This window comes from Helicoverpa zea, chromosome 28, assembly GCF_022581195.2.
Source record: "Helicoverpa zea isolate HzStark_Cry1AcR chromosome 28, ilHelZeax1.1, whole genome shotgun sequence".
NCBI lineage: Eukaryota > Metazoa > Arthropoda > Insecta > Lepidoptera > Noctuidae > Helicoverpa > Helicoverpa zea.
The window spans coordinates 5,179,645-5,205,698 of NC_061479.1; the positions used below are offsets into that span (position 1 = coordinate 5,179,645).

Sequence of the window (26,054 nt, forward strand, 5' to 3'; positions counted from 1 at the left end):
TTAGTTTGAAACTACCATAAGATTATTAAAACAACAAAAACAAAGAATAATAATACAAATAACTCAAAAATTAGGAATTAATTTCAATAAAAAAAATGGTATAAATGTCATGCAATTCAAAATACTTAAAATAGAAACGCTTCAGAAAGTGCATTTAGAGCGATTTGTCTGTTAAAAATTCGTTGACATTGTAGTAGGCTTTTTCTGTCAGTATTTTTTGTAACGTTTTCTTGAACTGGTCTGTATTTAGTTCTTTTACACATTTAGGAATATTATTATAAATTTTGGTGCTCTGCATACAACGCTTTTATACAGTAGCGCTGTCTTTGCTCGCTGAACACAGAGTTTATTATTATCCCTGCGATTTCGTGATATAACGTCCGATATTCGAGGAAACAGATGGGGGTTATTTCTAACAAATAAAGCGATTTCCAAAATATAAAGTGACGGTAATGTGAGGATTTTATGTTTTGTAAAATATGGCTTACAGCTCTCAGTACTTTGGATACCAAACATAGCACGTATGCATCGCTTTTGCATTTTAAATGCCATTTCTTTATTTGTTGAGTTGCCCCAAAAGATAATGCCATATCTGAGGATAGATTCAACAAGACCATAATAAGCCGAGAGTAGCACATCCGTGTTGATGATTGGAGCAAGTTGGTACAAAGCATATGCTTGACTACTGATTCTTTTACATAGTGCATCAATGTGTTCTTTCCAATTTAGTTTACTGTCTATAATTAAGCCGAGAAAGCGAGCTTTAGATACTTCATTTATAGTGTGACTATCATGAGTGAGTTATAACATTTAGTGGATTATGTAATCTTTGTCCAAAGTGCATTATGTTTGTTTTTAATAAATTTATTTTTAAATTATTATTATTAAGCCATGAAATTACAGAGCCAACCCCCGTAAGAGAGTACATAAGATAGTTCATAAGAGAGTACATAAGAGAGTACATAAGAGAGTGCATAAGAGAGTACATAAGAGAGTACATAAGAGTGTACATAAGATAGTATATAAGAGAGTACATAAGAGAGTACATAAGAGTGTACATAAGAGAGTGCATAAGAGTGTATATAAGAGTGTATATAAGAGAGTACATAAGAGAGTACATAAGAGAGTAGATAAGAGTGTACATAAGATAGTATATAAGATAGTATATAAGAGAGTACATAAGAGTGTACATAAGATAGTATATAAGAGAGTACATAAGAGAGTTCATAAGAGAGGATATAAGAGAGTACATAAGAGAGTGCATAAGAGTGTATATAAGAGTGTATATAAGAGTGTACATAAGAGAGTATATAAGAGAGTAAATAGGAGAGTACATAAGAATGTACATAAGAGAGTATATAAGAGAATACATAAGAGAGTATATAAGATAGTATATACGAGAGTACATAAGAGAGTACATAAGAGTGTACATAAGATAGTATATAAGATAGTATATAAGAGAGTACATAAGAGTGTACATAAGATAGTATATAAGAGAGTACATAAGAGTGTACATAAGATAGTATATAAGAGAGTACATAAGAGAGTACATAAGAGTGTACATAAGAGAGTGCATAAGAGTGTATATAAGAGTGTACATAAGAGAGTATATAAGAGAGTAAATAGGAGAGTACATAAGAATGTACATAAGAGAGTACATAAGAGAGTACATAAGAGTGTACATAAGATAGTATATAAGAGAGTACATAAGAGTGTACATAAGATAGTATATAAGAGAGTACATAAGAGAGTACATAAGAGTGTACATAAGATAGTATATAAGAGAGTACATAAGAGAGTACATAAGAGTGTACATAAGAGAGTAAATAGGAGAGTACATAAGAGTATACATAAGAGAGTGCATAAGAGTGTACATAAGAGAGTAAATAGGAGAGTACATAAGAGAGTACATAAGAGTGTACATAAGAGAGTACATAAGAGTGTACATAAGAGAGTATATAAGAGAGTACACAAGAGAGTACATAAGAGAGTGCATAAGAGTGTATATAAGAGTGTATATAAGATAGTATATAAGAGAGTACATAAGAGTGTACATAAGATAGTATATAAGAGAGTACATAAGAGAGTACATAAGAGTGTACATAAGATAGTATATAAGATAGTATATAAGAGAGTATATGAGAGAGTACATAAGAGTATACATAAGAGGGTACATAAGAGAGTACATAAGAGAGTACATAAAGGAGTACATCAGAGAGAGAGTAAATAAGAAAGTACATAAGAGAGTATATAAGAGAGTACATAAGAAGGTACATAGGAGAGTACATAAGAGAAGTATACAGGGTGTGTCGTTCACAATCACATTAAATCCTATCGCATATACTTTATAATATTCTATGGCGAATAGGCATGATGACAAATTTTTAAATACCTTTGTATGATGTAGGTATACGTCTATTTAATATGAAAAATTATTAATTTTAAGAAAATGTGAAGTTTTTTTATCAAATAATTGCATTTTTCTCTGTCCACTTTGAATCCGGCGCGAAAACGCTTGTCAGTGTCATGTCGTCACTTGTGACGTCACGACTGAAATTACAAGACGCAAGTAAACAACGCTCGTGCAATAATTTAGTTAAGTTATAAGTTTTTTGTGTTATTAAATATGAATTCGAAAGTGCATAGGTGTTGTGGGGTCCCCCAGTGTAAGAACACATCCAAAACAACTCCTGATAAGTTATTTGTGTACGTTCCTCACAATAAAAAAATACGAAACAAGTGGCTTAAACTTGCAAGGCGAGATTCAAAAGCAAGATTGCCCAGGGTACAACTTTATTTTTGTGAAGATCACTTTGATGTAAGTTATTACATAGTTCTCTAGATTCTAACATAGAAGTTTTTTTAATTAAACTGATACACTTACATGAAAGTTTTTTTTAATTAAACTATATATACTATACTATAGTATACTTACATGGAAGTTTTAACATTTCTAAATTCAGCTGAACAAAAATCTTTATTTGATGCCAAAAACTCTGCCAGCATTATGATATCAATTCTAGGCAAATTAGCGCTGTTTGCCTTGATAAATCCGGGCTCCATAACTCGTGTTATACACAATTAATTAAATAAAAACAAAGATCGCAGTGGAAGTTCACAATAACGAAATGTGACGTTCGCGCGCTTTCGCGCGAGTTGTTTTGAGAAATGACGTCACGAGCTCTGATTGGTGTTCAAGATATCATGGCGGATTGCCTTATTTCGTAATTTTATTTTATAAAAATACATATTAATCACATTATTAATAAAGAAAACAATGCGCGTTTTATATTCCAAGCTTCAAGTTTAATTTAATAAATATATTATTTTAATGATTTTTGATTACTGTCATCATGCCTATTGTAATACAAATAACGTAATCCATTCAGTTGTTTAACCACAGGAGTAATTTTTCGTTTTTATAATTTACAACATCATGTGTAAAGCAGAGACAAAGTTAGGAGTATCGAATGTTTTGATCAGTTGACAGCTGTCAGTTTTCAAGGGAGAATTTCAGTTGTTTTTTATGACTGACTTTTATATGGTGTTCTAATTTTCGCACATTTTTATTCTATTTACTTTGTTTGAAAAATTCATTTTTTTTATTTTTACGTATTTTTCTTTTTTCTTTGTGTTAATCGACATACATTAACCATTATATTAACGTATTTCATTTAATGTGATTGTGAACGACACACCCGATATAAGAGAAGTACATAAGAGAGTACATAAGAGAGTAAATAAGAAAGTAAATAAGATAGTATATAAGAGAGTATATAAGAGAGTATATAAGAAAGTAAATAAGATAGTATATAAGAGAGTACATAAGAGTGTATAAAAGATAGTATATAAGAGAGTATATAAGATAGTACGTAAGAGAGTACATATAAGAGAGTACATAAGAGTGTACATAAGAGAGTACATAAGAGTGTACATAAGAGAGTACATAATACAGTACATTAGAGAGTACATAAGAGAGTACATAGGTGAACTTCCTAAGGTTAATAACAAATAATAAGAGGAGTACATAAGAGAGTACATAAGACAGTACCTACATAAGAGAGTACATAAGAGTACATTCATTATGGGACCACCCACGTAGTTCCTACGCGACACGGGTAGAACCGCTGGCAGAAGCTAGTATACCTACTACAGTACATCAAATTTTAAACATTTTGGGTTGCCCGGGTTAAGGTTAAGGAGGTCAGAAAGGGCAGTCGCTCCTTGTGGCACACTGGTACTCAGCTGCATCCGGTTAGACTGGAAGCCGACTCCAAAGTTGGGCAAAGGCTAGGTAGATGATGATATTTCTTTGTTTGTTTCCAGTAGCCACTGAAGCCATCATGCCGGAGCTTATAGAGCAGATGTACTGCTCCCAGCAGATTGTAATACCTCCGAAATTTCCTTATATCCTCAAGAGATATTGTAAAGGTAAGCTCCAAACCAACGCTGGGACTCTGTCTCGTTTCGGGTCGCAGCATTATGCTAAGGGCCTTATTGCGTGTTTTAAAACGCATATTTTTCTACTCGATTTTTTTTTTCTATTACTTATGTTTATATTGTCCACGTATGGAGTAATAATGGCGCTCAGGTCAATCGGCTATGGCGGCTGTTCTCACATAAGGAGGACAGGTCATGTCAGTGACGAAGGATATATTGTAGACTGTAGTGCACAAGCATTTGCGCAGACATAGGTGCGAGTATGAGGGTGTGGGTTCGATTCCAGGTCAAGCAAGTAAAGTACCAATGCAACTTTTCTAATTTTGTATGTACTTTCTAAGTATATCTTGGCGGATAAAAAGGTGCAGGAAAACATCTTGAGGAAACCTGGACTATAATGTCTGAAATCACCAACCCGCATTGAGCAAGCGTGGTGATTAATTTTCAATCCTCCGTGTGAGAGGAGGCCTGTGCCTAGCAGTGGGATGATAAAAAGGCTGTAACAGGTGCACTCATTATTCCTTTACTATCATAGTCCTATGGGACGACAATCCGCCACGACCGGAGGTTCAGTCAGCCAGAAAGTCTGACAACCAGTATTACCTAGCTAGAGGGTTGAGGAGGGCGGATATAAAAACGCTCTCTGGAAAACACTGGTACTCAGCCGCACCCGGTTAGACTGGAAGCCGACCCCAACATATGATAGGCAGATGATATTCTGCTTAGCCATAAGACACTATAAACTACCTATGTTATATTCCTGGACCATCATTGTTAGTTTCATATTTATATACAATGTTTTCTACCTCAGTAGCTATTTTCTAACCACGTCTGTCTAGACAGATTCCAATTACTAGAGAACTTTAACATTGTAATATATTCTTCTAAAGCGGCAATAAAAACTCAACCCTACGATCTTCTACGCTGGTCGTTTGAGTACTTCAGAGCATTGGCTGAGCACCGAGCTCCGCCCGTGAAGCTTAGACTGGAGTATCCTATCTACAGCACCGAGGGGGGACTGACTCGAGGCTGCTTGAAGGTCCTGGCTAATCAGGTAATCTATATTTCTAAACAAAGCTATTATTCTATCTGTGGATTACATTAACCGATTTATCGGTTGTTTTTTTATTTTGAAATAATCTTCATATAAAATATGTCAAATAAGGCGAGTACATAAGCGAGTACACAAGACGAATACATAAGGCCAGCACACATGTGAGTATAGAAAGAAGTACATAGGGAAGTACAAAATAAGGTACACCTTAGGAAACTTTTACTAGTTATTCAGAGTGTGAGGACTCATCCAGATCTGCGCGACGAATTTCAGCGAGGAGGACGTCGCTGCTGCAAAGCAGTTGCTGTACCGGTTGCTTAACAAGAGCGATCAGATGGTGTCCCGCCGGCGTGACGGGACAAAGAAAAGCATACAAGATATCATCACGCTGCTAAAGGAGACCGATCCTGACGACGTGCCGACGTTTGTAGCGAAGGATCTCAACAAGCTACCGCCCGTCACTTTCGACCACGTCGACGTAACAAGCCTATTGAAAGATATTGTCTTTCTTAAGGCAAGTCTTGCGGATGTACAGAGGAAGTTAGATGCATCCCAAAATACTGTCGCCGAATTGCGCAGCGAACTCAATGAGTTGCGTAAATCGGTGACTGTAACTGGGTCACCTGCGGGTGCATCGAACGTAAACATGCGGCGCGGAGCGTGCCTCGATGTATCGGGTGCAAGTTTCGCGTCAGCAGTTTTGTCGCCATCGCCGCTGTCGCCGCCGAATGCTGAGTCGGCACAGTGCGCGCCTCGTGCGCCCCGCTGCCCCGCTCCCGTCCCTGCGGCTCCTCCGCTCGCCGCCGCTCGACCGCTCGAACAGCTGCTCGTTTCTGCAGCGTCGACGAAACATCGAGACTACGCTAGCGTCACCGGTAGCAAAATTGATGCTACGAAGAAGCCCGTGCCCGTAAAGGGACAGAATCGGGCTGACGATGAGGGGTTCGTTACGGTGCAAAGGAGGAAGCGCCGTCAGCGAACCAACAAGAATCGTTGCGGCACGGCTCCTACTGAGCCAAACATCAAAATTCGTGCCGCCAAGCCGAACACCCCGGTGTACATCTCCCGCCTACACTACACCACTAAGGCGGAGGACATCGTGGAGTACGTGCGCCAGAAGCTGAAGTACGCCCCGAGAGTGCAGCTGCTGGAGTCGCGCCATAACGTCAATTTCAAGGCGTTCGTGGTGCGAGTGCCGACGTGCTTCCTGCACCTCGTGTTGGACGAGAACTTCTGGCCACAGGACGTGGTGTTCCGTCGCTTCCGCGGACAAGTGCCACAGGACCGCACAGATAGTAGATAGTGCATTAAGTGAAGTGCTACTAACATAGTTTTAAGTTTTTATTTACTAACAATTTTTGTATAACATATGTATGCTAGTTTTAAGGTATTTATCTATGGGCCTTTGATGCCTGATAATAAAGATGATTTGATTTGATTTTGATTTGATTAAAATAATATATGTATATTGGCCCATAAAACAAAAGTAATTTTGTCCATCTCGCACTTACCCGGTTTCGTAAATGACTTGCAACTTGCGGCTGTCTCCCATATTCATTATACCTGTTGTTTTGCTTACCAGAGATTACTTGTATGATGCTAACAAAAAGTAGGCTGAAAATAAAAACTTTTTGAACGTCAAACTAACAAAAGACAGCCCCCAAACGCAGGCCCTTCAATACTTCCTATGTTTTTGTTGGGAAGAAGAAGTGGTGGAGCAAACTCCCCAGCAACACAATTCTGTCTGTTAGGTTTGAAGAACCAAAAGTCAGAATTGTGTCTCTAGAGAAGAGCTAGTGTATATCTCTAGTAAGCACATCAACAGATATAATATTTTGCTGACAGCCGCTAAAGACCAACAGAATCTTCTTTCCTCAGATGTATGGCATGACAGATGTGCCCATGGCAGTCGTGAAGCGCGCCTGGCAAGGGTTCTGCTTGGACCACATGGAGCTGAAGAGGATCCTGTGCCTCTGTGAGGTGTACCTGCGACAAGATTCAGTGCCTTTGTTACATTTCTTGGCGGTCGCTGGTGGGATGCTGACTAAGGTATGTTGGATAGGTCTTTTTTATAGGAAATCATCAAATGATCCCTCCCGCTGTGGGTGCATCGTGAGGGAGTGTCAGACTCTTGCTGATTAAAACACATCATGTTCCTTCTTAGGATTTTTATGTACCAGGGCCACAGTAGAACTATCCCGCAGCTCCGGTAGGTCTATTTTATTGTTCGCGGTATCACCTTCATAGGCAAACTTATTTCATAACAGGGTGAATGCGTTAATATCCTCAGAATGTAAGAGGGCCGCTTTGTTCTATAACGTTTTTTACGGTAAAACAACAAATTCAAATGAAATTTCGTTATACATATGTAGAGAAAGGCTTCCCCTATAGATTATTGATGTCTTCGTAGACATGAGATAAATATTTGTATGGCAGTTAAGCTCCCTGAAAAAAGAAACAGTTTTGGCAAACCTAACTTATGTATAGAGACATTTTTTAACATCATTGGCAATAAGTTCACAAAGTATTGAGAAACCGAGTGATTATAACACCTTCAACCAGTTTCCTTAGCCCCTAATTCTTCCTCTTTCTCATATTCTCCAGTGTCTAACACACACGATGATTCTTCTCTGCGAGTCTCTAACCAAGGAGCCTGATGGTGGTTCAGCAGCTATACCCATGGAGGACTTCCTGAAGATGTACAGGTTCCTCGCCCAGGTGGACGCTTCCAAGGATGTTCAGTACCATAATGGGTACAGAGAAGGTAATGGCTTTGTAAGGGATATTTTTAGGGTTCCGTACCCAAAGGGTAAAACGGGACCCTATTGTTTTCGCTCCTCTGTCCGTGCGTCCGTCCGTCCGTCTGTCACCAGGCTGTATCTCATGAACCGTAATAGTTAGAGAGTTAGAATTTTTACAGATGATGTATTTCTGTTGCCGCTGTAACAAAAAATACTGAAAACTAGAATTAAATAGATATTTTGGGGCGCTCCCATACAAAAAACGTGATTTTTTGTCCGTTTTATAAATAATGGTACGGAACCCTTCGTGCGCGAGTCCGACTCGCACTTGGCCGGTTTTTTTTAATACAAAATCCCTCGTTGCTAAAAAAACTTATACAGAGACAACTTATGGATACTAGCTTTCGCCCGTGGGGTGTGCTGATAAAAAGTATCCTATATTCTTTCTACTATACTGTTTCATGATGAGCGGTTAAATAGTTATTTGCGTGAAAGCGTAGCAAACAAACGGACTTTCGCATTTATAATATTAGCTGGATTACTAGTGACCCGCCCCGGCTTCGCACGGGTGCAATGCTATTTATTTAATGATTATACCTGCATATAAAACTTCCTCTTTAATCACTCTGTCTGTTAAAAAAACCGCATGAAAGTCGGTTGCGGACAGAAAAAGCTACTTTATACTATGCAGTGAAGTATAAGTATAGAAAATTCGTATTTTGTAGGTGCTGCGCCTGCCATTCCTGTTATGGAGGTAGTTCAAGATGATGAAGAAGATCAAGAAGCGGTGAGTAATAACATATTACCTACCAAGAAAATAAAAGTTAGGGTATAACAAGGAGTATTGGGTTGCCCGGGTAACTGGGTTGAAGAGGTCAGATAGGCAGTCGCTCCTTGTAAAACACTGGTACTCAGCTACATTCGGTTAGACTGGAAGCCGACCCCAACATAGTTGGGAAAAGGCTCGGGAGATGATAAAAGGCAAGAGGATGACGATGATATTATTGGATGATATAAATGATACCTTTTTCCATTTCCTATGTTATATTGACCAAACGAAACCATCCCATATTTAATCCTGTTTTTGGTAAATCCCGGAGAAAAATCTTAAAACTACTTGATGCACAGCTCCCGTCAAATAACTTTGCCGCTCTGAAGACGGCCATTTGATGTCTAAAACATGTGTAGTAGTGTTTTATCTTACAATTTAACTTGTTTTACAATCACTGGTAACCTACTTTAGACTAGCAAAGCAACTTGACGAAGGTTGTAATATAATTCATAATACATTAAAGTCAGTGATTTTACTCATTATCTATATAAATAAAAATGAATTGTTGTTCGTTAGTCTGATTAAAACTCGAGAACGGCTGGGTCGATTGAGCTGATTTTGGTTTTAAAATGTTTGTAGAGGTCCAGGGAAGGTTTGAACGATACGAAGTTCGCGGGATCAGCTAGTTTTTCAATAAACACCAACCCGCATTGAGCAAGCGTGGTGATTAACGCTCAATACTTTTCCGTTTGAGAGGAGGCCGCAGCCCAGCAGTGGGACGATAAAAAGGCTGTAACTTTTCAATACCCCTTTCACCGTTTTATTAATGAATAAGTTGTTGACTCGTTTTCTCATACATATTTTATTTTTCCATTTATTATATGTATTAGGCTGATCCTGCAAGAATGATTAAAGTAAGTCTTCAAACTTGCTATTTTTATTTACCAGTAAATTCATCTAGCTAGAGTCATATTCTCGAAAAGTCATGCATAATTATTTAGTTTGTCTTAGGTACCAAATGATTGATAGCTATTTATTGCACAACTAATTTTGTATATTTTGCTGACTTTCTCTTCTTCATGAAAACTCTCAAGTCTTGCAGGCCCTCTGTAGTAGTTATTTATTTTATACCTTACGACTTTGTACTTTTTGGACCAGCCTTTCTTGCTTTCTTGGACATGAGGCAAATACATGGTTTAGTCAATACCTACGTCCCCAGATCTTTATTCTGAAAAATAATATAATTATATCGGGTGTGTCGTTCATAATCACGTTAAATTAAATGCGTTAATATACTGGTTAATATATGTCGATTAACACCACGAAAAAAGAAAAATACGTGAAAATAAAAAAATGCATTTTTCAAATAAAGTAAATAGAATAAAAATGTGCGAAAATTAGAACACCATATAGAAGTCAGTCATTACAAACAGCTGAAATTCTCCCTTGAAAACTGACAGCTGTCAACTGATCAAAACATTCGATACTCCTAGCTTTATCTCTGCTTTACACATGATGTTGTAAATTATGAAAACGAAAAATTAGTCCTGTGGCTAAATCACTGAATGGATTATGTTATTTTTTTTACAATTCGCTATAGAATATCATGAAGTACATGTGATAGAATTTAATGTGATTATGAACGACACACCCGATATGTATTAACTTCATACAATCATCTTATCATTTAGGCGCTTATAAGAGTAACGTTTCCTGAGGCAACTATTAACTTTTTGAAAGGTTTCTTTCTATACGGTAAAGCTGCTACGAGAGCGCAACTCCATCCCTACTAATATTATAAACGCGAAAGTAACTCTGTCTGTCTATTTGTTACGCTTTCACGTCTTACCACTTTCTTTCTTTCTCCTGCCCTGTTCCCAAATTTTACTTGGGGTCGGCGCAATATGTCATTTTCTTCCATTTTCCCCTGTCACTCGTCATACTGACACTCACTCCCTTCCTATTCATATCATCTTTCAGGCAATCCATCCATCTTTTCTTAGGTCTTCCTCTTCCTCTCCATCCATCTACATTCATACTTAGCACACACTTTGTTGCATGCGTATCATCCCTCCTCATTACATGCCCATACCACGACAATCTTCTACTCCTCATCTTTTCTGTAACTGGCGCTACTTTCAGACTTCCTCTAATGTAATCATTCCTCACTTTATCCATTCACGTCTTACCACTGAACTGATTTTAATAAAATTTGGTACAGAAATAGAGTTGACCTTGAGAAAGAACATAGGGATTATTTATAATATTATAATAATATGAAAAAAACCAGTTGCTCCATTTGCAAAGCGCCTTAGTTAATTTTATAGAATACATAATCATTTTAAAGACTCCAGTAATGTACTAGATCTCAAATTCTCTAATCCTACCTCATTCCTTCTAAACCAATCACAAGTTCCTTAAACTCCAAACCCAGGTGGACTCTGATGATGATGAAGAAGACGATGAGTATTGGGAAGACCAGGATGTTCAACGACTGGCCTTAATAGACGACCATGTGGCTCGGACTGCCAGACTGAGTGTCAAACTGACGTTACCTACTATCGGCAAGATTGAGAGGTCGGCTTCCATTGAGCGTATACGAGAAGCGGAAAGGGATAACTATATGAGGGAAAGAATAGGTTTACTTCTTTACTTTTTGCTAGTATAAGTTCGTGAACAAAATTATGTGTAGGCATCGGAATCTCCGTCACAAACCCGTATCTCTCGAATCATTTGTAGAGTTGCTACCTGGTTGCTACCAGCTGCCATTAGTTGCAACCACTTGCAACCCTAGTAGTTTTTAAAGAAAAAAAAATCATAAAGGCGACCAGCCATTCTGGCATCAGGGTGGCTGGTCGATTTATCCAAGTGAGAAATACGGCTGAATATAGGCCTCGTTTGTCTAAACGGGCCTGTTGGACCTTTATAAAATTTTGTTGCTTGATAATTTTCTTTAGAATATATTGAGTTATTTTTTTTTTTTGAAGATAAATATTTGAAGATTAATTTGAAGATAATATTTTATGTTGCATTTTCAGGGAGACCTGCACCAGATGAAGAAGTTGATGTTAGTTTAAATAATACCTCTTTTAATCATTGTAGAAAATTATGAGATGTTTTGCGTTCGGTTTGATTAACTGCCCCGTAGGTCTCGGTGATCGCAAGCATTTCTGCCGTATACACAGAGGTTCCCGGGTTCGAGTCCTGGATTGAGCTGAAATAGCTTCGTGGGATTTAGAAACATGATTTTAGTTGCGAGTGTTACACTCCCGTGACTGCGTGAAAACGTCTCCAAATGCAAATACATATTTAATTTATTCTTTATCTTTTCAGAAAAAACTGAAGCAGCTCAGTGCTACGAAAATGCAAGATTTTGGCTATGCACCACCAGGTGAGTTGTGCAAACATGATATTTTATTTCTTATCAACTGATTGGAAATTTATAATTATGCTATTGGTATTGAGAATGAAGTAGATCTTTGTCAAACTATAATTCAAGTCAATTCTATTAGGGTGTCAAAAGCTGACCAGTACCTATTGAGTCTTCATTAGAACAAAATTCCTGTATTTTGGCATTGTTCACGCGAAAGGTTTCAAAAGTAACATGGATAGGTATTAGTCAGTAAGATTCGAGTAATGATATTCCACTTACCAAAAGTGATGTGAATGCGAGTTTTGCTTGGTGTTAAAAAAGTTTTTTTTTTTTTATATAGATCTATGTAAATAAAACTTATACTTAGTAAAAAATCTATAAACATTCTCGATCCTGAAAATATCAATGTGTTTCTAGAAACGCCAGCTGCTGAAAGAAAAGACGACGAAGGACATCAAAAATCTATAGAAATATTGGTCTTTGATGAAGAAGATCAACCCGTCAAATTAGAAATATACGGTTGAACATTTTATTTTAATTCAGTGCAGTCGTAAATTGCAGAATAGTTGTAAGCTGTCGCTTTTTTGGACCGCAGACACATTATAAACTTGCCAGGGTAGCTGGGTTGAGGAGGTCAGATAGGCAGTCGCTCCTTGTGGCAAACTGGTCAGCAGTAATTGAATAAATAATAAGCAATAATGTAAATTCAATTACTGCCAAGTTTCATCAAAATCATGTACTAGTTTTAGCGTGAAAGTGGTAAAAAATGTACATCCTAGAATTTGTAGTATTAGTAGGATTCATTAATTTAATTAATTTATTTATTTATTACTTTTAGAATCTGCAATTTGTGACAGCACTATTTTCTTCTCCTTATAAAACCACTTTTATCATTGTATGCGTATTTAGGTTTTGTACAAGGCTTTGAGTAGGTATTACGTATGAATTAGATTTTTAAGTATTAAATGTAAAGTTGGTGAGTCGTGATGGCCGAGTGGGCAAAGAAACAACCTCTCGAGTATGAGGGCGCGGGTTCGATTCCAGGTCAGGCAAGTACCAATGCAACTTTTCTAAGTTTGTAAGTACTTTCTAAGTATATCTTAGACACCAATGACTGTGTTTCGGATGGCACGTTAAACTGTAGGTCCCGGCTGTCATTGAACATCCTTGGCAGTCGTTACGGGTAGTCAGAAGCCAGTAAGTCTGACACCAGTCTAACCAAGGGGTATCGGGTTGCCCGGGTAACTGGGTTGAGGAGGTCAGATAGGCAGTCGCTTCTTGTAAAGCACTGGTACTCAGCTGAATCCCGTTAGACTGGAAACCGACCCCAACATAGTTTGGGAAAAAGGCTCGGAGGATGATGTAAAGTTGGTCACTGTAAGTAAAGTCTGTCTGTTAAAGCTTGTGAATGATAAGTAGGTAGGTACCTAGAAACAGTCACATTGCTTCAGATTTCTCCAAAGGAGATTGGGCAAGAATGTATGAAGTTTGGTCCAAATGTCCACCACGAACGAGACCTATATAATTAAATAGTCCACTTAATTTAGAGTAACTTTTACTAACAAAGTAAAAAAAAAAACAATGTCAAAAAAAAGTTATTAGCCAAAAATGTATTCTTAATTTTTGGTAGTTTTTGTATGTAATCATTATTACTTTTTATTTTATTGCACTTCCATTTCCGCACTTTAATTATACACTTTCTAAAACTAAGATGAGTAAAACTCATTTGCATATAAACAGCCCATATTTTTTTGCCCGATGAATGTACGAATCACTAATCAATTGAGGCGCCGGAAGTGCCTGAATATACTCAGCAGTGCCTGGATCTAAGAAAGTTCGATGTAACTGGTGGTGTCTTCTCTCTAATAATGAACAATTCTATTTTTTCAGAAGTTACAGAAAGTACGAAAATCGAACATCACGAAAAGTAATTGAAAAAATGAAATTGAAAAATCTATAAAATGTTTTATTTGATTTTGCTATAACTTTTTTCTGGCATTATATTTTTTTTTACTTTCATAACAAAAAATGTTCTATATTTAACGGGCTATCTAGCCATACAGGTCTCGTTCGTGGTGGACATTTGGACCGGAATCGCCCATTGTCCTTTGATCGAAGTTTTTCGGCAACCAATTGTCGTCCAGCAGTGAAAACCTCGTAAGTGTTTATAACAAAATTTTACAGAAGGAAACCAAAACTGACAAAAAATGTTTGAGTGGGGAAGATTACTACCTAAACTATTAATACTTTTTGCTTTTTATAGAATTTTAATTAAATAAATAAATACGTTAATTATTTTTTAATCTGGAATAACGCTATTATTAACCGCACTGACAATTTACTCAGACGAAAATGGCGGATCCTATTTTGATACAGGTTCTCATAGCACGTCATAAATGGCGCTAGGAGTAGCTGATTCCAAAGCTTGCTAGAGTAATCTGTGCTTACCGAGTTTATCAATCCAAAGAACAAATATATATTTTTTTCAAGGAAATGAGCCATCCGAGGTTTTTACTGCTGGGCGACGCAATAGAATTTCGTTACCTATTCGGAGCGGAGAAATTCTGATGGTTGTTTAAAAACTTCTCCAATCTATTTTGAAGGAGTCTGAGCCTAAAGTCTTTACTAATTAAGTTGATTGTAGTAAATTAAGTCGTTATAATATGTATTTTGTCATGTTGGAATTAGTAGTAGATAATATGAATGGTATACGCAGTGGAATAAGCAGAATAGACCGTATTTCGTATACATACCTATATCAACCGTACATATCAAATAGTCACAGTCATTCTAGCAGTATTTAACTACATAAGTACACGCAGCCTTACATAATATTTTAATAGGTATGATGACAGTAAAAATATTTGTATTAATCCATTATTTTTAGCCAATCTAAAAAAACGGACAACGAGAACCAATTATGAACTCTGTTATCATGCCTATTAACCCAAAATCAATTCTACACATACATAGAAAAATAAGAAAATAAATCCGGGTCATAACCAAGGTACCGAATGCAGGGGAACCAAGAGATGGGGGTGAAGTGGAAGAACTGTTCGAGGCTGAACCAGGGAAAACACCGGAAGATGGAGAAGAAGTTGCTATGGTCACCAAGTCGGAGAAGCTAGCCCTGTTCTTGTGCAAAGTATAAATCCTATACTATCCTCATAAATCCTTCCCCCTTATGCAACATATAAACTCATAAATTCTTCCATATATTAGTGTAAATCGCATAAAAATCTGTTTATTGCGCAAAGGTAGTCGCAGTGAAGGAATTTATTTGATTCTAGCTGGCAGTTTTAACTGTATCTTGAGGGAACTATTTCCAGAATATAGATAAAAGTAGTAGTTCATCAAAACCCATTCCGTAGTTTTTGTGTGAAAGAGAAGCAAACATACCTCTACAAACAATCTCTCGCGTTTATAATATTAGATGGTACAACATCATCATCATCAGCCTATCGCAGTCCACTGCTGGACATAGGCCTCTCCAAGTGCACGCCACTGAGATCGATTTTCGGCTGCTCGCATCCAGGGACCCGATTCTCCTAATTTTACTTAAGCAACGTACGATCGATTACTCGATTACGATTGAAGCGTATGTGGCATTCCGCTATTTTTTCTTTGAAATAAACGTTTTTATCCTTTTCTGTCATTCACTAATGAATCATTTTGTCTGCAAATGATTTACGATTGCAAAATGATTGTACAGCAAACTACCGTATAGACCAAAATTACCAAAATAGCAGACCAATCGCACACCAATCAAATGTCAATCGAATACGATTGGTCTTTTATTAGTAGCAGAATGCCCGATATGATTAAAACTGCTATTGCTATCATATTGCGATTCGATTTCTATTCGATTTTGACATTATTAACTTAGGAGAATCGGGCCCCAGATGGTACAACAAAAAAACTGAAAAATGAAATCCTCCTTTAATCTTTTAGTAACTGTAGGCAACGATATTGTAGATTCTCCTATATCCCTAATCCTAATCCTTATCCTATTATTCCTATACTAGACATATGAATATCGTGAACAACGCTTGGAAGATTTGGAGCAAACGTTTGCAGAAATAGAAACTATTGTGGATAAGTTCAAAACTGCCAATTATGATCTTGGTTAGAACTTTAACCCTCTATTTATTTGATAAAAACTACTATTGGCTGTTTAGATGCAGACACCAACACATCAGGGTTCTACAATCTATAATACTTCTTCTCTTTTCTTAATCTTTTCTTAATTTGTTGATTGGGAAAGAAATTCTATTTCGAGTATTTTGATGTGTATTTGAGTCGATGTAAAATTATTCATAACATTTTCATAACATTCATAACATTCCCTATGCATTCCTCTCTCCCTTGCAATCATCATCATCATCATCATCAGCCTATCGCAGTCCACTGCTGGACATAGGCCTCTCCAAGTGCACGCCACTGAGATCGATTTTCAGCTTCTCGCATCCAGCTCCTGCCAGCCGTCTTGCGCAAGTCATCACTCCACCGTGCCTGAGGACGTCCTACACTACGTTTGCCAAGGCGTGGTCTCCACTCTAGAACTCGTTTACCCCAACGGTTATCGGTTCTTCGGCTAATATGGCCAGCCCACTGCCACTTCAGCTTGCTGATTCGGTGGGCTATGTCGATGACCTTGGTTCTCTGACGGATTACCTCATTTCTGATGCGATCCCTCAGAGAAATGCCGAGCATAGCCCTTTCCATAGCCCGCTGAGCGACTTTAAACTTGTGAACCAGCCGTACCGACAGTGTCCACGTTTCGGCTCCGTAAGTCATGACAGGTAGGACGCACTGATTGAAGACTTTTGTCTTTAGGCACTGTGGGATCAACGATGTTAGGACTCGACGTAGCTTCCCAAATGCAGCCCAACCCAACTGAATTCTCCTATTCCCTCGTCCTCAAAGTTGTTTCTACCTAACTGCAATGTCTGCCCGAGGTATACATATTTCCGAACAACTTCGAGAACGGCGCCGTGTATCGCTATCGGTTCCGGTAGAACATGTTCATTGAACATGACCTTGGTTTTGTCCAAGTTCATCCGTAGGCCGATGCGTAGAGAAGATTCAGCCAGGTCGTTCAGCATCTGTTGTAGGTCCTGCACACGGAGGAGAAAAGACTAGCGGAGATGCCCTAACGCAGGTAGGTCACGCGCCTTCAGGTAGGTCAAATACGTCACGACTACGTCACGACAGGCGTGGCTGGACACCGCCCATATACCGTCCTTCACATCAAACTGACATCTTGTCATAGTTGTATTTTTACCACAATTTCAACAAATTTTATTTGTTACTCGATTAAAACGACGAAATGCGCTATCATTAATTGTAGAAATTGCTCAGGATCCAAACTCAAACATACCATAGGATAACATTTCACGTGAAAGTAATATTTTTACTTTAAAGCATATTTTTTGCTAGAGACATCTGTCGTTGAATAGCTGCATTTCTAGAACCTCTAAGTGAATTTGTATTATTTTCGTATGAATCTTGTATCAATGTATATTATTGGTACCAATTTTTGCCTTAAAAAACAGCTTCATTTTTCCTTGCATCCTACAAGTTTTTTTATAGATTATTTACAAACCAAAACATATGATATATTATCATGAAAATTTAAAATTATAAAAACACCATCTTTCGGTAAGTAGTCGACTTACGTATATTTGAAGTAAAATTGTGTTCATCAAGACAGAGACACCCGTTACAAAATTAAGTGCTACCAGACATCGAAAATTCAATCACCCATTCTTAAAAAAGGTCTTATGTAAAAAAGCTGCAATTATCTTAAAATTAATCATAACTCTAACTATGTATTTCTTTTAGCAACCAGGCAACATCGTTGTGATCAGTTACATGTAATAAGATTTAAGACTACATTTTATAAAAACAGTATTTTTGCAATAACTCCAAAAATTTATAACAAATATAAGATGTGACGAAAATTTGCGTAGATTTATTTATATTCATCATCAGCAATGTTTTACATAGGTATATCTCTCTTGCCGTACATACTTTTTGAATGTACCTTTACTCAGAGCAATATCCGACTCACATAAAGTCTGCTACTTAGTGGATGCGCCGTTATGATACAGTTGTGAAAACTCTAATTTGATACTGTCCCTATAATTTTAATTCCCATTTTTCTTGGTGAATTTCGTAATATGGCAACATTGAAAATAACAACAGTCATCGCAGCACGGTTCTAGAACAAATAGAACGAATTTTCGTGCTTGTGATGCCATAGTGGCTAGTAGACGAACTAACACAATGACAATAGTTGATACTTAAATTACACCATGGGGGTATTTTAGACCCGTGGTGAATAAAAATGATTTTTCATCGAGTCTCCGTTAAATGGTTCCTAGTAGAATTATACCCATTTCATTTCTGGGGGAGTAAATAAATTGTTGTGGGGCAAGTTCTCTGCACAAAATAATACTTATATAAGAATAAATTTTCTAACTTTTTTATCCCTCTCTTTTTCTTCTTTCATTTCACATGCTTCTTCAAACTTTCTAGTTCAATTACTATTTTAAAAGAATTATTAATTTTGAGTATTTACTTAATTTTTGAGTATGTCACTAGTGGTCGATGTTAGTTTAGGGTTAGATTTTAATCATCCTATTCCACGCTAGATGGATTTACAAAAAATGGGTGGCTTCCCATAAAAGGCGTATAAGGGTGGATCACGGGTGGAGCCAGTAATGTTCCTCGTCCCCCGCTCACCCGAATTTTAGCGCGCTGCTTTGTTAGGAGATTTTACGTTAGGGCACCTCCGCTAGTCTTTTCTCCTCCGTGGTCCTGCAGCGTTTCCGCCATGATGACGATATCGTCAGCAAATCGCAAGTGAGAGATGTGTTCGCCATTGATGTTGATGCCGCGTCCTTTCCAGTTCAGCGTCTTGAACATATCCTCCATTGCATTAGTGAACAGTTTCGGGGAAATAACATCCCCTTGTCTCACTCCTCGATGCAACGGTATGGGCCTTGTTTGCTGATTCTGTACTTGAACGGACATTGTAGCGGCTTCGTAGAGACATCTCATCACTTGGATGTATCGCCAATCTACTTGACAACGCCCTTGCAAGATCTAATGATAGTTTTGGTTTCAGCATAATTCATAAGTATTGTAAACATTCTGTCTACTCGTTTAATGGCCGTTCCCAATATACTATCTATCTTGATACGCTTAGCTACTAGAATTTAACATTTCTTGAATGGGGCTCATGTCAGAATTCTATCTCTAATAAGCAAATCAACAGTTAGAGTATTGGGAATGGCCGTAAATGGATTTACATCGTTATGTCTTACTGGTTAATATGATCATTTCTATATCCTTGTATTTCAAGATATATGTGTATAGTTAAAATATATACTTTAAGATTGTAGTTATCCTTTTAGTGAACTAATAAGCACTTCTTTCTACACAGTATTTAGCCAAATCTCAAATGTTTGACAAGTTATTTTCTTTCTAAAGTTAACTTAGTTTAATTTGATTATAGGTATGGTGGCTGGTCGTCAAATGTCGACTACCAGTGGAGAATTTATTGTACAAACAATAGAGAAAGAAATTATGGACTACATCGATGAACAAATTGCTATATTACCTGATCCTGATCTGAAGAAGAAAAAGGTAAAGTAAGAGCCACAACTCTGCATTTGGCAAAAGCTGAGGTACTGTGTTGATAATGATTATCGTCTAGAAATCGTCAATTAGTCAAAAAATAAAAATTATTCCTTCTGTTGGCAAAAAGTAGGCCTAAATTAAAGTATGAAGCTCTACATTATTAACCTTAAGGAAGGTCGTCAGTCCTTGAAGACGAAATAGGGAGGTCAGTATGGGGAAATCAAATCGGGGAGTTACAATAGGTGGTTCAAAATGAGATGTCACAGGGTTTGCCAGAATTGTGATATCGGAAGGTCAAAATGGGGATGTCAGAAACGGGTCAGTATGGGTGATATTGTAAACTTCAGCATAAAACATACCTGTCAAAACGTTACTTGTATTTATTTGATCTTAATATACTTTTTGTAACACAGGCCAAACCGGAGGAAGTAGCGATGATCAGAGATATATTGGAGCAGTTCCTCGATGATAACATGGAGATTATAGTTCCAGAGGTTGAAGAGATTGAGGAGGAGGAAACTCCTATACCTGAGGTACGTACTTTAAGTTTTATGTAAACTCTTTTAAGGCCGGCCTTAAACCTTGCAAATTATGCTCACGTAATTCACTTACGATTTTACAAATATAAAACCCCGTAAAGCCCTCATACTTAGTTTTTTTTTAGATTTCCTATAGATGTCATGTCGGGGTAAGCGGTAATGTTTAAACAAACATGGTATAGATAGATAGACATGGTATAATATAAAAAATGGAGCCCTTCTAGCACCTCCGTCACCCACTCATACCTAAAATTGGTCTCTGCGCAGCAACTTATGTCGCACAAAATGGAAGATAACAATTCTTGGTTAAAGAAAATACTCAATACTTTTATGCAGTATTATTGGACAAACTGGCTTGGCAAGTTGATGTCTTGCTGGATGACAATTTTTTCTCAAAACCACGAGGGTAGCAACTAGGTAGCAACTCTCATATATTTCAAGGGATAAAATGATAGAGATTCCTTTCCTTTTTATAATTAAGTATAGAATATTAATATGTAAGTGGTTAATTTTTCAAATCTTAGATCACAATGGTGTATGCCGTCCCGGGTATCGGCGGTCCGGTAGACAAGGAGATAATGGCAGATTTTGAAGAGTTCATCAAGGAAGTCTGCAAGTTACAAGCTGAAATGGTGATGCCAAGGAACATACGTCACTTCCTCTGCCCACCGCTCGAGAAGTAAGTTGGTCTATAGATGTCATCCTCCGAGCCTTTTTCCCAACTATGTTGGGGTCGGCTTCCAGTCTAACCGGACGCAGCTGAGTACCAGCGCTTTACAAGGAGCGACTGATATCTGCCCTCCTCAACCCAGTTACCAATATCCCTTCCCATACGCAATACCCCTTGGTTAGACTGGTTGGTTGGACTGGATTGATGTCTTACATGGTTAGTCATTATCAACGTTTTTGGGGCTCCATACCCAAAAGATAAAACAGGACCTTGTTACTAAGACTTCGTTCTCCGCCTTTCTACGAGTCAAAATCTCATGAATTGTGACAGATTGTTGTATTTTTTACAGGTACCTAATGTACATTGTATTGTTGCCGCTATGTTTTACATTAAAACTAAAAATTAGAAAAAATAGGAACCTGGTACATTAGCGCGCTCTGATTGGGCGGACTTGCAATTTCAGACGTTATATTCCTGGTTAATTCAACAAGTTTTCCTAATAGTAGGGGAGGCAAGAGTGCTAAACCGGGAGTGACTCGAGCGTCAATGAGACCTATTAGATTGCGAAGCTTAGATGATAAGAAGAAAAAAATGTCCTGACATACACACACTTTCATCGGTGGGTGGAGCGGCTATAAACTTTCAAAAATGTAAAAAAAAACAGTTGCATGGACATACTCGAGCGCGTCAGATATTAATAGCATGCACGTCGTACGTCATTTTTTAAACATACGTATATTAATCTGACTGTTTCCATGGTGGGGGTGGTCGTAGGTAAGGGTTAAAAATGGGAAAAAAAATAATTTTATCGAGCGCGACAGATTTTCAAAAGGGGTGTTAAGTGAACCAAAACGAAGTCTCTTATGCAATAATCTGACGATTTAGACGTGACCTAAACTCGTGGTCATTATTTAAAATTGCAAAAAAAAATCGCCATTTTGAAATACTCGAGCGCGTCAGATTAAGATATATATGGTTCATTTATGTACCCTTAACGTAATCATCTCATAATCTGACGATTATCTGGAGAGACTCGCTTAATCTGACAATGGAAAGTTTTTAAAACTAATAATAATCAATACTGTAACCTAATTTTCTTTGAAAAATTAACACCAATGTCGTTGTTTTTTAATTTTGTTATAATCATTATCTAAGTCGTGGTGGCCTAGTGAGTAAAGAACCAACCTCTCAAGTATGTGGATTCGATTCCAGGTCAGGCAAGTACCAATGCAACTTTTCTAAGTTTGTATTTACTGTCTAAGTTTATCTTGGACACCAATGTCTGCACAGCAAGTACTTAGTACTTACAAGACATACACGTAGTAGCACTTTGGTATTCCTTTAAAACTTGAGATATCAATAGATTATTCAGTTTTAACTTTTACACACTTTTTGATCTATATCCCAGAACGGACAAACATTTCAACAAAGCTGTCATAATAAAGGTTGTTCTAGATAAAAAGGCCTATCCAATGATATGTATGAAATTGCTATTGGCGGAGTGTACCAATCTGCTCATACATTACATACATTTCTATAATAATTACATTGAATTATAATGACATTGATAAATATACATGTGACATAAACAATACAATTGAATCTATAATAACATGGCTTGACGGAAATAATCTATGCGTAAATCTTACAAAAACTAATTTTATTCAATTTAATACATATAGATAAAAAATAAGGCTCATCATCATCTGCCTAGCCTTTTTCCCAACTATGTTGGGGTCGGCTTCCAGTCTAACCGGATGACTAGGCCACCACGACTGTATAAAAAGAAGACTATAAAGAGTAATTATAGAGGACATAAATTACAAGAAGTATACGAAATGGCATTTCTCGGTATCACGATAGACAAGCAATGCAACTGGAAGGAACACGTATTTAACGAAAGTAGCCAATAAAATGAATCGTCTTCGTTAAAAACAGTATATCTGCATACTATGTATGACTTCCTGAGATTAGCGAGTTCAAACAAAAAAACTCTTCAGCTTTATAACATTAGTGTAGATTATTTAAGACCCAAAATGTACCAACACTTATTGCAAATGAATTGAATTGAAAAAAGAGAGAGAGGAATAGAAACTTGGGAGGAGAATACCGGCATCACGTAGCTGCACGCTTTAAACTTTATCGATTAATTTTCCTTACTTCGGCTTACGGGAATCGTCAGATTATATATTTTTCGTGAACGTTGAATTATTCCCTTCAAAATAAAAAAAAAATTAGCCGCGCTCGAGAAAGTCAAGATGAAGTTTTTTTTTTACAATTTTGTAACCTTCCTACTTCTTATCGTCAATCGCAAATTGTCAGATTAGTGGAATATACACTTTTTAGCATATAACTAACTTACCCTATCTTAATCTGACGCGCTGGAGAATGTCAGATGAAATTTTTTTTTTACTAATCTGATCCTTTATTCTAGACACGCGGCTACATATACAGGGCTTATATTTGGTGGAGGTGTTAAATGGGGTAATAGGTACCTCCCTATATACTAATCTGCCGCGCTTGAGTAAATCCCAAAATCCCTTCTAGGCCTCCCCTACTATAAGCCTTTATTCAGTCGTTGGTTTCCAAGATAATCTTATACTTACTTAATTAAATTGGTAGGTACTTTACTGACTTTTTTTGGTGTGGAATTATCAAATGACTCCCGCTGTACATGCAGCGTGAGGGAGTGTCAGACTCTCACTGACTACAACCCACCATGTTCCTTCTTAAGCCCTTTATGTACCAGCGCCGCGGTAACTTACGCGAACAATCCCGCAGCCCTTACTTACCTGACCTAGAATCGAACACTTACACTCATAATTGAGATGCAGGTGCTTTAACCACAAGACTACCAGGACTTTTTACCAATTTACATTTTTTTTGATAGGTATGTGGAACACGACTATACAGAATTTGAACCTCCGAAGCCTGAAGTCACGACAGGTGGAACTATTACTGAATAAAATCACACTTATTTTCATTAACTTAAAGTTCAATTTACATTGCACCTTAATTTGACTTAGATTTTTGCCATTAATTGTAGAATTTCGAAAGTTGTTGGATCTTGTAGTTTTATATCCTAGTCATTTGTAGACCTTTGGAAAATAAGTTAAGAGGGAGTCTGATCCCTGCAGATGGGAAAAGGCTAGACAGATTAATGATTCATGATAATGTACTGTATGTAGATTTTAAAGTTTGTTATGTTGTTAATGTTTAGCTTCAGTTTCTTAATTATTTCGTTGTAAGAGTAGGTTAGAAGTTAAAATACATATTCTTGTTATCGTAGCATTATGTTTGTATAAGTTGAATGTCTTAGCATTAGGCACCTACTTATGTATTTTAAGTAAATCTTCACTTTCTACCTAAAGCCGATTTAAGGCAACAAATCTAAAAATGGTTCAAAATATTTTAGGATCAAAACCTTCAAGTCCGAAGAAAGGCTTAACACTGCCGTAAATCTACAGCCTATAAATATCGATGTTATATCTCACGAAAGCGGATAAGCCACACTTGTGTGTGTAAATGTACATGCACATTGTGTATGTATGCCTCGGCGACTCGACCACTACTGAGCGCTCCCGAGCTTTTTCAAATGACCCCCTCCCTCTGTGGGTTAGCAGCGGTGAGGGAGAGTCAGACTCTTACTGACTAAAAACCGTCGTGTTCCGTCGTAGGCTTTTTATGTACTAGGGCCGCGGTAACTCTTTCGAACAATCCCGCAGCTTACGCATACAAAGACAATGTGCATGTATACAAGTCTGGCTCACCCGCTTTCATGAGATAAAATATCTAGAGGTCTGAAGAAGTCACGTTTTCATAAAACTGTCTGTATTTTTTTAACTATGTATGTGTCTATTTATTAAAACTGTTTTAGAAGTTCTATGTATTGTGTAATTAACGATATTACAATGTAATTTATCTTTTAATTAAATAAATAAACTAGCATTTATTCACGTTTTTCTTAATTGAGGAACTTTGGTGTTACATATATTCCGATAATGACCTAATCATAAAGATGAGTTTCTATAGGTGTGCGGCACTGTGACGCACACAAATGTATCTTCTGGTCTACTCGCTCTAGCAAACTGTAACAAATTGTATACATGTGTACAAATACCATCATCTCGCTAGCCATTTCCCTCAACTATGTTGGGACCGGCTTCCAGTCTAACAGGGTGCAGCTGAGTGCCAGTGTTTTACAAGGAGCGACTGCCCTATCAGACCTCCTCAACCCAGTTACCTGGGCATCCCAATACCCCTTTGTTAAAACTGGTTGTCAGACTTGCTTCTGACTGCCCTTCACGACTGCCAAAGATATTCAATTACATATTTGGGTATAAATAATCGAGACATAAAGCGATACTATACGTACGCGTTGGTACGATAAGTACCTTTTATTTTCTCGACATTTCGGCCGAGTGGCGCCGACCGTGATCACGGGTCATCTGATGACAGCTAGCGGTGTCCCCGTGAAGCACAAGATTTTTGAGGTGCCCTCGATTGGTCCTCACAATTTTCATTCATTGTCATTTACCCTACACATTACACTAAAGACATTTTGAGGCTGGATTTGTGTCGTCTTTCGCGACGATGACGACTTACTAATCACAGGATTCCATGGTGTAAATAAGCGGTATCCATCTTCATAAAACACTAGAAATACTCAAATCGAATAAAAGATAGGTACGTTTTAATTCTTGCTGCCGACTGCAACTGCCGACCATATATACCGCGTCTACATGAAACCGTCTTTGATCGAAGCGGCAACAGTAATTGCAGTCGCTGTCCTATCCTGTACCTATCTTTAAGAATAAC

At 37.4% G+C, this 26,054-nt stretch overlaps 1 protein-coding gene across 1 annotated transcript; it reads left to right on the plus strand.

The window, feature by feature from the left end:
- Nucleotides 1–4,334: 4,334 nt before the first annotated feature.
- LOC124643852 lies at nucleotides 4,335–25,186 on the plus strand. The gene is made up of 10 exons (XM_047182961.1): nucleotides 4,335–4,431; nucleotides 5,331–5,494; nucleotides 7,373–7,543; nucleotides 8,099–8,258; nucleotides 8,961–9,022; nucleotides 12,341–12,398; nucleotides 19,903–20,033; nucleotides 20,441–20,560; nucleotides 21,091–21,245; nucleotides 24,127–25,186. Exons 1-10 carry the CDS (start codon nucleotides 4,344–4,346, stop codon nucleotides 24,200–24,202), a joined length of 1,185 nt encoding a protein of 394 aa, XP_047038917.1. The 5' UTR covers nucleotides 4,335–4,343; the 3' UTR covers nucleotides 24,203–25,186.
- The last annotated feature ends 868 nt before the right edge of the window (nucleotides 25,187–26,054 follow it).